The sequence below is a fragment of the Muscardinus avellanarius genome (assembly GCF_963383645.1).
Source record: "Muscardinus avellanarius genome assembly, chromosome: 11".
Lineage (NCBI taxonomy): Eukaryota > Metazoa > Chordata > Mammalia > Rodentia > Gliridae > Muscardinus > Muscardinus avellanarius.
This window is the reverse complement of record NC_137797.1, coordinates 16,965,521-16,981,542: the sequence shown is the minus strand read 5'-3', so window position 1 is coordinate 16,981,542 and position 16,022 is coordinate 16,965,521. Positions and strand designations below refer to the sequence as shown.

Here is a 16,022-nt window from a genome sequence, read left to right as displayed (position 1 = left end):
TGATTTCAGATTAGAGGGAGTAGTACAAAGAGTTCTATATAAAGCTAGTTTTCTGATGTCTATATCTGTAAAGCAAGATGGTTGTGCGTTTTGTTTGTTTCCATAGTGATATATCATTTATTCGTAGCTGTGACGACTGAAGGCTAAATAGTCATAAAGTCTTTGGAGCTAGAAGTGCTTCTGATGATAACTTGACTGAGTTGTCACCCTTGTATTTCAGTGACTTGATACAAAAAACTTCAGTTATTTACAGAGCAGCTTTGGCAGGAGTCCTGCTCTCTGCACATGTGGTATCATTCACCATGGGCTTGGAATATCTTTGTTTCATGGCTTACATATAGTTGGAGGCCCTAAGAAGTCTGTTTAGATCCTCATTAGGCCATTTAAGAATTTTATGCAAATATAAAATTACTGCCTAGATTTAGCATCAGTACAACTTGAAGTGGCAATCCTTACATCAAATGAGAAAATATATTTTCATTACTATTAAATGCCAAAGTAGAGAATCCAGCTTATAGTCTTTTTCACTTGGAGATTACTGAAATAAAAACTACTAAAATCAAAGTGGCTTTCAGTTTACTTGATGTAGAGTTAACAGACCTAAAGAAAGGGAACTAATTCAGAAAGCTGCTGCTTTCTCAACTCAGGATTCTCTTTCTGTCTCAGACCTTTTCTTGCTATATTATTTTGCATCTCAGTTTAGTTTCTGTCCCATACAGATATCTGTTAATATTTGGGCTTTCTTCTGAGAGGTGAAGTATGTTGGCTGCAAACTTTATTTCTAAGATTTTAGGGAAGCATAATTGGATTTTATTAAAAATTAGCTTCTTTAGTATTTACTTTATTAGATTATTTACTTTAGTATCTTACATGTTGATTCCATTGTGAAACTCATTATTTTGAGATACTCTAGTTAGCTTTTCACAGAGAAAAACTCTTATCCTAGTATTTGTGTCCCGTGGCCTGAGGCCAAGCTGCGGGTGAGTCTACAGTGTGCTGTCACCAGCAGAGTAGAAGCGACTCGTGTGCTTGAGCTCTAAGAAACTGGTTTTCCTTTGTTTAAAAAATTAGAACTGGTCATTTTTTAGAATTGCTAGTCTTTAATCCATAGATTCCCAAATTTATTCTCTTATTTCCTCCTGTTCAGAAAAAAAATAAAAATTTTCTTAGTGATCCCTGGGCACTTCCACCTACTACCCCTTATTTTTATTCTCTGCTCCCCCCATTTGCATCTGAGGCTACTACCCCCCACCCTGGGTTTGCTCTACCATCCCCCTCCTGGGGGCAGTATCACTGGCTTTGGGAATCTATGCATGAAAGGCTGTTTTGTTTGTTTGGTTGGTTTTTTGGTGGTACTGGGATTCCTGGAAACCCTTCTACCTCCGGGCTACACTCCCAGACCTATTTTATATTTTTATTTGGAAACAGGGTCTCTTAAGCCAGCGCAGCTGACTTTGAACCTGTGCGATCCTCCTGTCTCTGCCTCCCAAGCGTGGGGATTACAAATGTGCGCCACCACCCCGGCAGGCTAAGTGTTTTAATAAACTTGTATAATTTTTCAATAATGGAGTTTATTTCTAGTATCCATTTATGCAACTAATGCTTTATATCAAATTAAAGACAAAAAGATTACAGAATTTTAAGTACCAAAAAAGGAATTTGTGTCCTGAAAGATTGTAAAACAAAAAAGTTTAAACAAATTAAGTTATATATTTTTAAAAAAATTAGTAGATATAAATAGTGAACTTTTCTGTGTGTTGTACTGAGAATTGAACCGAAGGGACATTCTACCTCTGAGTTATACTCTCCTATTTTAATTTTAATTTTAATTTGAAACAGGGACTCAGTAAGTTGCAGAGAACCTCACTGAGTTGCTGAGGCTGGCCATGAACCTGTGATCCTCCTGTTTCAGTCTCCCGAGTTCAGGAATTATAAGCATGTACCATTACCTCTGGCTCAAATAACAAACTTATGTCCCAAAGTTATTTTATTAGTTATGTGTACTGTGTAACAAATTTTTATACAGTTCTGTTGGTCAATAATTTGGGGTTGCTTGGCTATGTGGTTTTTCTCAAGTTCTTTCCAAAGTTGAAACATCAGCCCAGCTTCTGTCACCTGGAGCCGGAGGGGCTGCTTCTGCATGGCTTATCCTATAGCAGCTGGCGCTTGGTAAGAGGAGGTAGTCCCTCACGCTGGACCTGCCTGAGGACTGCTGAATTGTCTTCCTGATGTCACAGCCAGAACAGGAAGCTGCAGTATCTTCTCTCATAGTCCAACGCCCAAAATTACACAAGCTGCTTCCAACTTTTGTCTATAGAAGTGAGCCACCAAGTTATACCTACAGCCTTCACCTTTTGAAGGGCATTGGGAACATTTTTTAAGCCACTGCAGTTGATCATATCATCTGTTCATTATTTCCTCAAGTCTTCACAACTTCAGTAAATTTACATCTCATCCTAAAATGTCCAATTTGAAGTTATAGAACACTAACCACTGAAAATCAAATTTGGAATCATAGTATGTTTTGAGTTGGAAGGTACCTGTTCATGCCATCTCGTTAAACAAATGGAAACAGTAAGGTAGGAGAGGGTACATGGCAGTAGTAGTTGTACGTCTATGTCTGTGGTTGGCATTTTTTGAGGAGGAATGCCGCAGACCTCATATCTTTTAGCTAAAGATCCTTTCACTTGTTTTCAGGGTAATGCCCTTGGAATTCATTTCTCCCTTTCTCCTGTGTGTGGAAGATAACTGAGAACTAGGTGGTCAAAGCTTGACTGGACAATTATTCTCTAATTTTGACTTTTCTGCAAAGATAAAGGAAGAATTTTAGTGGAAAAATAATCTTTCCCCCTAACTTCTAAGAAGCAGATTGCTAACTCTGCCAAGAAAGGTTTAGTGGGATTGTGCTCTGTTTCTCTGCACAGCAGAGTTCCAGGCAAAGTGTGAAGGAGTGAGCTTTCAGACCATATGGGATCTACAGAAGACCTGTGTGGCTGCTGCCACCTTGAAACACTTAAGTGGGTTTCCTGAACCTGTTAAGTGTGTTCTTAGTTTTTAAACATCTCTTTTAAAACCTGCGTAAATTATGGTTTGATATCTCTAGAATAGTGAGGTAAATCATTCATTAGGAAAATTCTTTTAGCTTGAACAAGAATGATTTGACAATCCTCAGAAAAATCAATCTGCAACAAATCGAATTGGAGTTCTGCTCATTTTGAACAGAGCATGTTTTCTGATTATCAGTCCTTTGGCTATTTTTCTTTTCAGTTTGCCTTTGTAATTTTGACCAGTCCCCTCCACTGTGCCTCCAGACTTCCTTTTTCTATGATGAAACTCTTAGAATATTGAAAAATTTTAGAAGGTATCACACATGCAAAAAAATGCTTGAGAATGTTTGTTTGCCTTTTCCTAATCGAAATTTCTGTTTCAGGTTCTTCTGCAGCTTGTGCTATGGCTGCCAATGCCAGATGGCACCGTTTCTGAGAGAAGAGCTAGCTTTTGCTTAGAAGTAATACCCACAAACAATGCCAAATTAGCATAAGCAAATGTCAGTGAGTTAACACAAAGCCAACACTCTCTCTATCTTTTCTTTCCTTCCTAGGCCATGGGTGTTGAGAGTGACCAGGAAATTGTGCAGATGATTGGAACAGAGGAGCACGTGATGGCTGCATTTGGACCCAGTTTGGAGGAGTGCCAGAAAGCTCAGATTTTCACACAGATGCAGGTGTGTCCTTTCATGGTGTCCTTTGCTATGAGTTGGAATTGGAGATTTACTGCTATTCATTGATAAGCCATCAGATGCAGCGGTCTTTGGAGTTATGGGTTTGGGAAGGGTGTTGGGGACATCAAGGGAATGGTAGAGAAGTTTCTCTGACTCATTTTTAAGGACTTAAAGAAGGGATTTGCTTAGACAATTTATCAGCCTATGGTGTCTTACTTAGAAGAATATATGGCTGAGAGACTTTTCATTCTGATATAATGGCAGATTCTGGGGTTTTTTTTCTTTCTTACTTGAGCAATAATATTTTTTTAAAAAACAGCAGTTTTAGTGTTGAGGGTGTGTGTGTGTGTGTGTGTGTGTGTTGCTGGGGATTGAACCCAGGGATGTTCTGCCTCTGAGCTATACACCCCCTGCCCTATTTCTTATTCTTTATTTGGAAACAGGGTCTCACTGAGTTGCAGAGGGCCTCACTAAGTAGCTGAGGAGGGCCGTGAACCTGTGATTCTCCTGTCTCAGCCTTCCAGGTACTGGGATTACAAGCATGCACAACCATGCCTGGCTTTTTGTAGAGGATTTTAAAAAGCATTTTCTCCTTAATATTCATATGTGTATTTATGAGAGAGAGAGACAGACAGACATATTTACATACATACATATACATGCTGGGGATTGAACTCAGGACCTCCTATATACTAAGCAGACACTTTACCACTAAGCTGCATCCCCAGCTCTTAACGTCCCTTTCATTCTCTGCTTCATAGCCATCCTGGAAGTAGGAATTCCCTAGTATCCAGCCACAATAGAATTTTTTGTTTTAATTTTGGTTTTGTTTTTTGTGAATTGAACCCAGGGGTATTCTACCTCTGAGCTATATACCCAGCCCTTTTTTATTTTTATTTGGAAACAGGGTTTTGCTAGGTTGATGAGAGTCTCACTACTTGCCAAGGCTGTTCTTGAACCTGCGATCCTCCTAATGCTTAGCACCTCCTGATGCTATTCTAAATGAAAATGTCTCAGCCTCCCAAGCACTGGGATTTCAGGTGTGTTTCCCCACAACTGGCTGACAGTTTTATTTGCCCATATGCATGTTGTCTACTGTGTAGGATACTTACTACAAGATGGAAATTCCAGGCTGCTTATTTCTTGTCGCCCAGGATGCTCATAGAGATAGCATTCCCATTTGTATCTGCTTTGAAATAAAATCAGTCTTGATATTTTTGTAGGCTAAGCCAAATAATTAGGAACATTAGTTATCATATGTGAGTATATATGACTCCTAAGCACAAATCGGTGGGGAGTATTCTCATCACTGCTGTCCTTTCTGTAGTTAATTAACAATTGAAATGGTTGGGCATGTGACATCAGAAAAAGTTGTTTGGATTAGAAGAGGCTATTTTTAGCCTTTATTGGAAATCAAATTTTGGTAGGCATTATTGATCTTTGTTACAAACTGAAGTAATATTGCCCAAGAGTTCTAAAAATATGAAGAGAAGGCATTAAGAACTTTTTAGGATGTAGAAAATATAAAATTTACGCTGTGAACTGGAATAATTGGTTTAGTTGGGAGACTCACTCTTCTTTAAAGCTGTGATTTGCCTTAATGGTACCCAGGTGGCTTTAATAAGGCCCACTATACATTTTATTGCCAACATTATCATTGTTGGTCAAATAACTTTAAGCATTGTTACACTGTTTGAGCAAGGACTAAGCAGTGGGTTAGAAACTCATAGATTTAGTCCTATTAAATAGGTAGTGACAGAAAATTTCAGCCAACTGCATTAGAGAAGTCAGTGAAAAGATGGAGGGAATACATAACCAGTTAACATGAGGAAGACAAATGTTCTGTTTCCCTGAACAGAAAGTGCAACTGTTCACCTTGAAAGTCTTTAGATTTTGCATGCTGGATTAAGACATAGATAAGTTATTTGCAACTAATTAGAGGGTACAGAAGCCAGAGTGATCCAAAATAGTCCACACATACATTGAACATACACGATCAGTTATAGAAATGGGTATTCCTGATGCTATTCTAAATGAAAATGTAGCAAGCACGCTTCATTATATAATTGAACCTTTGAAAAATTGATACCTTGATGGATATCTTAAAAGATGGGGGATTTGTTTTGTTTTTGCTTTTTTTTTTTTTTTTTTTTTTTTTTGTACTGGGGATTGAACCCAGGGAAGTTTTACCTCTGAACTATTTTAGTTTTTTATTTTGAACAGGGCCTTACTAAATTACTGCACACTGTCCTTGAACCTGCAGTCCTCCTGTCTCAGCCTCCCAAATACGGGGATTACAGGTATATGCCACCTCACCAGCCTCTGCCTCCCTTTCAATATTTCTTTTGATCATGAAGCCATTGCTCTCTATTGGTTACGTGTGTTTTACATTGCCATTGCAAAGGGCTCTGGTGTATAGATAATAAATTATTTATTGCCCTTTTTGGGGTGCACTAGGGTTTGTTTGTTTGGGTTTTTTTTTTTTTGTCTATTTATAAAGGAGAGCGCTATTCCTACACCCTCATAATGTGAAGCGCTGACAGGATTATTAGGTGTTCCAGGGAAAAGGTGACTTGCTATATCAGAAGGGGGACCCTGCTCTTCTGTGTTTCTGTTTCTTTCCCAAAGAAGTGTAGAATCTTCATTCCAAGGGAGTTAAAAGGAAAAAATAATTAATAAAGACAGCTCAGTTTAGGGAAAACCAAAACCAGGAATAATTGGTTTAGTTGTTGACCCTTGGCTCTAAACTTGCTTAATCAGTTACTTAGTTACTACTTACTGCTAGGTCATTGCAGCAAGTGTTCTCAGGGTCTTAGTTAAAATTCTTAGATTTCGTGTCCAAATCTTATCACATGAGAGGGGATTTCATTCTGTTTCAGGCACTGTACCAGTCATTGGGACTCAAAAAGTAAAGTTCCCACCCTCGGAATCTACAAACATGCATATAAGTAGTTAATTTTAAAACATAGAATGAAATGAACACAAAGCCCTCAGTTCTTTGCGCTCAAGGAGTAAAAATAGCAGAGAAAGAAGAATGGGGTTAGGAAGGGCTTCACGGAGGAAGTAATATCTGATTTGGTTTTGAAGCATGAAAAGAATTTCCCAAGCAGATAATTGGGATGGGAATTTCAGGATAAAGACGCGGGAATACCAGCCCTTTCTTCTGAGGAACTGAAAGGCAGGTTTTTGTTTTTGTTTTTGTTTTTGTTTTTGCGGGTCTGGGGATGGAACCCAGGGGTATTTGACCTCCGGGTTTTATTCTTTATTTTGAAACCGGGTCTCACTGAGTTGCAGAGGGCCTCACTAAGTAGCTGAGGCTGTCCGCGAACCGTGATCCTCCAGGTCTCAGCCTCCTGAATGCTGGGATTACAAGCGTGGGCCACCACGCCCGGCAAGGCAGGTTTTTTTAAAAAAGTATATTGTTGTTACTAAGTAATAACCTCATGACCCTCTTCTTTAAACACTTTTTATTATGGAAAAACTTCAACATATACAAAATACGTTGGGTAGTGCTAGGCACCCTCACGCACCACACCGCCTTCAGCAGTCCCAGTGCCTCCACATTCGTGCTCTGCACCTCCTACTTGATCTTAGTTATTCATCCTTGTTAGAAGTGGTATATGTACACTGAAATGTACAATCTGACATGTATAACTTTTATAAAATAAAAAGTACTTCCATGATCCCCTAAGCTCTCCTCGTGCCCCTTCCTAGTTTATCTCCCTCTACTCCTGTTTTCCCCCCACTATTCTGGCATTCCACCTTGAGTTAGTTTTGCCTGCTCTAGAACTTATGCATGCCCTTTCATAGATGCCCTCTTGTGCCTGGCTTCGTTTGCTGAACATACTGCCTGAGATTCATCCAAGTCCTCTTTATTCCCTCTTAGGTCATTTGTCCATGTAGCTCATTCTGTTGTGTCCATATCTTATTGTGTGACTTTCACAGTTTACTGTTTTTTTCATTGATTTTTTTTAGACTTTGTCTATTATGAATAAAGCTACTATAAACAAGTCTTTGTGTGGACATGATTTTCTTTCTTTTGGATAAATACTTAGGATGCAAAGATGATGGATCAGAAGACGGCTGTATATGTAACTTACTATAATGTTGGCAAAATGACTGTTCCATTTTGTATTCCTGCTAGCAATGCAGGGCAGTTCTCATTGCTTCTTGTTCTCACCTCTATTTGGTGTTGTCAGTCTTTAACGTTCTAGTGAATGTGTAGGGAAACCTTAATGTGGTTTTAATTTTCATCTACCTGATGATGAATGATGTTGAACAATTTTTATGTGTGTGTTGGTCATTAGTGTTTCCTTCTTGGTAAAACATCCAAATTCTTTGTTAATTCCTTAATGAGTTGTTTGTCTTTTTGTTCATAAATTCAGAATTCTTTTAAATCCTGGATATAAATTTTTTGTCAGATTTATTTTTTGCAAATATTTTTCCCTACTTATTTTCTTCACTGTTGTTGATTTTTTTTTTTTTTTTTTTTTTTTGGTGGTACTGGGGTTCCTGGAAGCCCTTCTACCTCCGGTATACACTCACACAGGCTACACTCCCAGACCTATTTTTTAACATTTTTATGTGGAAACAGAGTCTCTTAAGCCAGCGAGGCTGGCTCCAAACCAGCGCGATCCTCCTGTCTCCGCCTCCCAAGCGCGGGGATTACAAGCATGCGCCACCATGCCCGGCCTGTTGTTGAATTTTTTAAAAAAAATTATCAAGAAACTTTTATCTTTTAAGGTTATTGCTTTCTATACTCTAAGGAATCTTTGCCTGCCTCAGTGTCAAGAATATATTCTGTTTTCTTCTCAAAGCCTTACAATTATAGTTTTTGTATGAAACCTATGTTCTGCATTTTATTCTAGAAACCTTACATACATAGTTTTTAATGTGAGGTTTAAAATCTATCTTAAACTAATTTTTCCAGCTGGTGTGAGGTAGAGGTTAATTTTTTTACTTTGTGGATAGTTGTTTCACCACCATTTGTTGAAAAGACTTCTTCCTCATTGAATTGCTTTGGCACTTTTGTCAAAAATCAGTTGGCCAGACTGTCTCTCTCTTTGGAGATGACCCGATTTCTCCTTTGAATGTCTGATTTCTTATTTTACCCCAGAACACCCCCCAACACACACACACACACACACACACACACACACACACACACACACACACAATCAGTCTCTCTCCATACATATATTTTCTTTCATAATTGCATCGTTTTTTCTAAATAAATCTGTGTCTCTGGGGTGAAAAAAATCAATTGGCCAAGTAACATGGGTGTGTTTCTGGACTTCTTGTTCTCTTCCATGGCTGTCTGTATGCCAGTATAACACTGTTTTGATAACTGTGACCCTATAAATGAAATCAGATAATGTTAACTCCTCTGATTTCTTTTTCATTGTTGTTATAGGTATTCCAGGTCCTTTGCATTTCCATGTGAATTTTAAATAAATTCAGAATCAACTTTTTTAAAGTCTACCAGAAATATAATTAACAATTATGAATTTATTGGCTAGTTGAGAGAGAATTTGAACAGTAATCTACTTTTTAACACTATTAAATATCCAGTTCATGAAAATGTCATACTCTGTTTGGGTTTTGTTTCCTCTTAGAAATGTTTTATAGTTTATAACATAGGGGCCTGACATGGTATGATTTTTTTTTAAATAAAAAAATGAAAATGTACCATCCCATAGAGGTAAAGAAGTACCATCCCTTAGTGTTACTTATGTTTCTTTCTGAGTGAAGGATTAATGACTTTTACACACATGCTCTTTCCCCCTAATCTTTATTTTCTGAATGTCCCACAATGATCCTGTATCAATTTTATGAGAAAACAATTTGAAAAGTGAAAAAAAGAACCAGTATCTTAGGCAGTGTCTTAGGCCGTGTGCTGTGCTAGTTCGTCAATGAATCATGGTGAATGTGGATACTTTGTACTACTCGGTGCAGCTTTTTCTATGACCAAGCTCCTTATCTTGCAGCCTATGATGTGTGTATAGGTAAGGGCTAAATAAATTCTCTCTGGTGACAGGATCAAACACTGTGGTCTGTTTTTATAGGCATTAAAATACATAGGGAATAAAGTACGAAGGCAAAGAATGTGGGGAGGCGGACCAAAGAAAACCAAAATAGAAGAAGCGAGAGAGCTCCTGGCTTCTACCATTTTGACTCATGTACCAGTAAGTAACACTTTTTCAGTTGTGAATAGTGATAATTGTGGGATCTGTGAATTTCTGCTGAAGAACTGTGAATAGGTGTTGGCACTGTTTAAAGTGTATTCCTGAAGAGAAAATTCTAAAGAGGACGATACTACCCCACAGGAAATAATCTTGCATTATCAGCAGGAATTTGTATTCAGAGCAAGCTACACCATCATCATCATTGCATTTATTCTTTTGAGGTTCTTCTTTCAGTCTTATCATTATTGTATACCTATTAATGTTGCTACTAACTTTTATGGCTTTAAAGGGTGGCTGTCCTTAAATAAATGCTTTGAAAATAAATGAAAACAAGCTCATGTTTATACCCCCAGCTCTATTTTGTTCTTTATTTTGAAACAGTTTCACTGAGTTGTGGAGGTCCTCACTATGTTGCTGAGGCTGACTTTGAACCAGCAATTGTCCTGTCTTAGCCTCCCAAGTAAAGTTTAACTGTCTTAAGTGTAAAGTTCTCTCACATTAATAAGTACATTCATGTTATTGTACCACCATTCAGCATGATAGATAGTTTTTTAAATACTTACTTGATTATTCATTTTCTAGAACTTAAAGCTTGAAGTTTACATTGTTTTGCTTTTAGTGAAGATTCTCTTATCAAACAAGCTGAATGATCTGCCTTAATCATCCAGCTGATCAGTGGTTGAGAGAGAACTGGAGCCTCTATTTTGTCTCTTGAACTCATACATGATATTCACTTATGTGTTTTTATTACCTTATTAAACAGATCAGTCATGTTGGCCTGTGGGGTGTTGGAAGGACACCCCCCCCCAGTTATTAATACGTGACACTCAATTTCTGAGTTAGAGTCATGATGTGTACTATGCATGAGTAACCTGATTCAGGGGTTGCAAGCTATACCTTCAGAATCTGGTTGTAAAATATTGAAAGGTTGAGAGATCTCTGAAAGTGGAGAGTAGCCACCTGATTGCATTTAATTCAGTTTTCTTATGTTAAAACACCTGCAAGCAAATACTACAAGTCTCTGATTATACTGTCTGACGCCATTTGTATGTCCTTGGCGATCTAATTCAAAGTGTTAGAAAGTTCTTAACATGAAAGCTGGTCTAAACTCAAGTTTAGGCTCATTGGGATGGCTGGAAAGATGTTTTGAAAAACAGTGGAAACAAAGAGCCTGGGAACCAGAGACACAGTTGTTCAAATCCTGGTTTTTTCCTTCCCAACTGTATAATGTACAGTCAGTGTGATGAAAGTCATAACCTCTTCCACACAGAGCTCTTGTGATGATGCAGCGATAGTGACATAAAGCTCTGCATTTCCCCAGCTCTCTGCGAGGCCACAGTCTCTGTTAACAGTAACACTTTCCAGCCAGGCATGGTGGTGCACACTTGTAATCCCAACATTTGGGAGGTGGAGACCAGAGGATCACGGTTTATGGACAGCCTCAGCTACTTAGCAAGGCCCTTCACAACTCAGTGAGACCCTGTTTCAAAAAATAAAAATACCAAAAAATAGGACTGGGGGTGTAGCTCAGAGGTGCAAATGCCCCTGGGTTCCATTCCTGGTACCACAAAAAAAAAAAAAAAAAAAAAAAAAAAGAATATCACTTTCCTTAGCGCTCTAACGTTGGAGAACTTTTGGGTAGGTAAGGAGTATTCACTAATAGAATGCTGACATTTCTCCAGTTAGGCATAGAAAGGTTTGGAAACCACTACTCTAATGGTAGTTAGTCTTTAAGATGCCTCGTCCCCAGATACCTCTTTCTTTCAGAGTTCAAAGTAGTATTAGAAAGTCTCCAGAGAAGCTGGGAGTGGAGTAGTATTAGAAAGTCTCCAGAGAAGCTGGGAGTGGTGGTACATGCCTGTAATCCCAGTACTTTGGAGGCTGGGGCAGGAGGATTGTAGGTTACAGTCCAACCTCAGCAACTCAGTGAGACCCTGTTTCTAAAGAAACACTAAAAAGGGCTGAGGTGTGGCTCAGAGGTAGAACACCCCTAGGTTCAATATCCACAACCAAGAAACAAAAACAGAGCTTCCAGAGTTCTGTTGATACCAGTTCTGTTTCAGCATTCCGGGCTTCTTTGTTCTTCTTTCTCTCCCTCTTTTAGGTTAACACCCCACACGGAACATCTGAACTACTGACATCTACCAGTGATGTCAGCCGCTACATTAGATTGTTCTCACTCTGTATGACTGTGGGAGTCATCCTGTACTGAATATTAGCTCGTTTCAGTTTATACCTAGAGTATTCATTCATTTCAGCTTAGACCTAGAGTATTAACTTATTTCAGTTTAGACTGGGATTTGCTTTTCCATGTAGTGAAAGGGGGAGGGAGGATGAATTAGGATTCAGGTACCTTATAGAATATTGCAGGGGCATTTGCTATACATATCCATATTTACTTCTGCTCATAAATGTCTTGGGAAAAACTAACAGTATTTATGTATTTAAAAAGAAAATGTGAGCCGGGCGTGATGGCTCAGGCTTGTAATCCCCGCGCTTGGGAGGCGCAGACAGGAAGATCGCACAGGTTCGAAGCCAGCCTTGCTGGCTTAAGAGACCCTGTTTCCAAATTTTTTAAAAAAGTATAAAATAGGTCTGGGAGTGTGGCCCGGATGTAGAAGGGCTTCCAGAAACCCCCATACCACCAAAAAAGAAGAAAAAGGAAAAAAAAAAAGAAATTGTGATGCGGCTTTTGTTGAAAACTTCTTTCTTAAACCAAGTTTGGTTTAAGAAAGTTTGCTTCATTTTTCTCATTAGTAAGCAAAGTTCATAAAACTTGAGTTAGATTATAAATGTACCTTGCCACATTAAGATCAGAGAGATAAAATAGAACATAGAGCTTTATAATATTAATTGAGAATATAAATTATTATTATTATTATTATTATTATTATTTTTGGTGGTACTGGGGTTCCTGGAAGCCCTTCTACCTCGGGGCTACACTCCCAGACCTATTTTTACATTTTCATTTTGGAAACAGGGTCTCCTAAGCCAGCGCGCGGCTGGCTTAGAACCTGCGCGATCCTCCTGTCTCCGCCTCCCAAGCGTGGGGATTACAAGCATGCGCCACCACGCCCGGCGAGAATATAAATTATTTAGAGCTGTGGTGATTGCTGTTTTGAATACAAGGTGTTTTGAAGATGAACAAGACACTTTTTTTTTTTTAACTTGAGTGGATGGAACCCAGGGGCATTCTACCTTTGAGTTACACCCTCAGCCCTATTTTTTATTCTTTATTTTGAAACAGGTTCTCACTGAGTTGCAAAGGGTCCCACTAAGTAGCTGAGGCTGTCCATGAACCGTGATCCTCCTGTCTCAGCCTCCCAAATGCTGGGATTACAAGCGTGCGCCACCACGTCCAGCAAGACACTGTCTCCTTAAAGACCTTTCTTATCAATGCAGTTGTATTATGGGTACAAGATGACAAGCAGTGTTTAGACCTACCTTTTTCTATTACCACATTTCAAAAACATTTTTAATACATTCCAAAGCACTCAGTAGTAGAAAAATGATAAATTGATCTAGAGAAGAAATAAAACATTCTTTGAAGGAAAATGAACCAATTGAAATATACAGAATTCTGTCAACTGTTATTTGATGAAGTTCCTTAACAGTAACAAGAAAAGGAGTGAAGGAGAATGCTTGTGTTACTTTAAATCACAATCTGCTGAATTATTCCGTCATATGTGATAAGATCTCACTGGGATCTTAATAAATGGTTAAGATGTGTAAAGAGGAAATATAATATTGTATATCCTTTCTGAGAAAATCTGTAAAATATTCCATTAAATTGACAGAAGCAATGGCTATAATGTCTTCTTTTTAGATGTAGGGAACACATCTACCTATAGGTTTTGTCCCACATGAACCCGTGCAGTTATTTTACCAGGTCTGATTTGACTTATTGATTGAACCACCTTTATTCAGAGGGACTTCAGCGTTTATATTAGACAAGATTGTCTAGAACATTTATAGCAAATTCAGCAATGCCAAACAATGCTGCATTAGTCAATAAGTTGCATAATTTTATATCATTGTGTACCAAACAGTTCAAAGCCTAATGGCTTAAGGTAACTGTGTTGTATCTCACATGGTTCTGTGACTTACTAAAGGGCTTCACCTAAAGTTGTAAGCCTCATTGTAGGTCTTTCATGAGGTTGCAAAGAGACAGCAGCTGAGGATGGAGTCACCTGGAGGCTCCACTGGACATCCAAGATTGCTCCCCCACACAGCCGAGCTCCTCAGCGCTGTCCCATGAGGCCTGTCTCCCCACCATAGAGTGTCCTGGGCTTTCATAAGGTGTCTCATGACACTATGAGAAAGGAAATGGACACTACCAGTTTATTTAAGAGGCAGTGCTAGAATTGGCTTGATATTATTTCTGCTGTATTTTTTTGGTCAGACTAATCAGAGGCCAATCAAAAAGGGATAATAGACTCTCATAATGAAGGAGTAGCGAAAAATACACAGCAGGGGAAGGAGTTAAGAGTTGTCATCTCAGAAGGAAAGCTACCACAGGTACTGAGTACAGAGAGGAAGCCGTCATTGCGTCTCTGGTGAAGCTTATAGACTAGCTGAATTTCTTTGAGTAGGAAGAATTAAAACAATTCACTGCTTTCTTATTCAAATGTTGTAACATTGGTTCTTTTCTTCAGGTACCTTAAATGTAGCCTGCATTGTCTCAAAAATTCTCTGATTTCTTAATTAACAGGTTAAGGAATTCAATTTCCGAGCCAAATGTATCTATACAGCAGTGATGGTACGAAGAGTAATTCTGGCCCAAGGAGATAATAAAGTTGATGACAGAGACTATTATGGCAACAAGCGATTGGAATTGGCAGGACAGGTGACGTCCCTATTTTATGTCATAAGTCTTATTTTCTGTAATGTAAATTAGTGTGGTATTCATTTTAGGGGGAGAATCTTGAGTGGAATGTAGGTTGCATATGTTTGAAGTATAAACTTTTCATATATTACTTACTATGTCTTAAGAATTTCTTAAACTATGAAAAATCTACATTAATACTTTTTTTCTTTTTGTGGTACTGGGGGTGGAACCCAGAGGCTCTTCTACCTCCGGGCTATACTCCCCGACCTATTTTATACTTTATTTGGAAACAGGGTCTCACTAAGTTGCTGAGAGCCTCACTAAGTAGTTGAGGCTGGCTCCGAACCTGTGTAGTCCTCCTGTTTCTGCCTCCCAAGCACCGGGATTACAAGCGTGCGCCACCACACAGTTTAATTAATTTTTAAATATGCTAGTAGCCTGTTACCTGGTAATGAGTTATTTAATCCCCTGTAACATTGGAAGTAAAATATTACTATAATTAATATTATTTCATTAACAAATATTTATTCGACACCTGATGTGTTCCTGGCATATTCCTGCTGTGTACAAGGAGATGATAAGACAAACATCCCCTTTTTCTTAGTCTTTATATTCCAGTGAGAGAAAGAGAGTAGATGAGGACAACATCCCTTCGTTCTTTTGGAGACATGATAAAAGAGTAGATTGGTGAGGATGTCTGTAGTCTCACTCTAAGTCTTTGCTGATAAGTGCTTATTTTAGGAGTGTTTACCCCTTTCACTGGATAACACGTGTCTGAAAATCTTTGAAACTTCATGTTTCATCATTTCAATCCCCGATTATCTTTGAATCAAAGAGCTAGAATAGAAACCTGGCAGCTACTGAAGTACTTTCTTTTTCTATTTTGTGACTGACTGTTGTTATCGTGCTCAGGGTTTACAAAGTTCCTATATCTATAAGTTTATCTTTCATCAAATGTGAGAAATTTCAAAGCTTTATTCAAATATTTCTGTACTGTTCTTTCTCCTTCTGAGTCTAGTTATACTATTAAACTTTTTGATATAGAGGTGCTGTCAATTAGAAATATTTTTATCTTCAGATTGTATAATTTCTATAGATCTATATTCAGGTTCATTTACTCTTTTATGTCTGATCCAATATGTTATAATCACCCAGCTAATTATTTCATCTAGGTATTTTTACCTTTCAATTCCAGAAAGTCCATTTGGATATTCTTTTTACAGCTTCTTCTTTACTGAAATTTCTTGTTTGTCTATACATTATAACTGTACTTTTATTTACACCCTTG

At 38.3% G+C, this 16,022-nt stretch overlaps 1 protein-coding gene across 1 annotated transcript in view; it reads left to right on the top strand.

Annotated features, from left to right (window-relative positions):
* The window catches only part of POLR3B (RNA polymerase III subunit B), a gene marked incomplete at both ends in the record, with an annotated part of 141,272 nt that overhangs the window by 33,636 nt on the left and 91,614 nt on the right, over positions 1-16,022 (top strand). Inside the window, 3 exons of the mRNA XM_080705137.1 lie at positions 3,602-3,724; positions 9,787-9,906; positions 14,618-14,752. Of these exons, the coding sequence (XP_080561263.1) occupies positions 3,602-3,724; positions 9,787-9,906; positions 14,618-14,752 (378 nt within the window). The remainder of the gene's footprint in view (positions 1-3,601; positions 3,725-9,786; positions 9,907-14,617; positions 14,753-16,022) is intronic.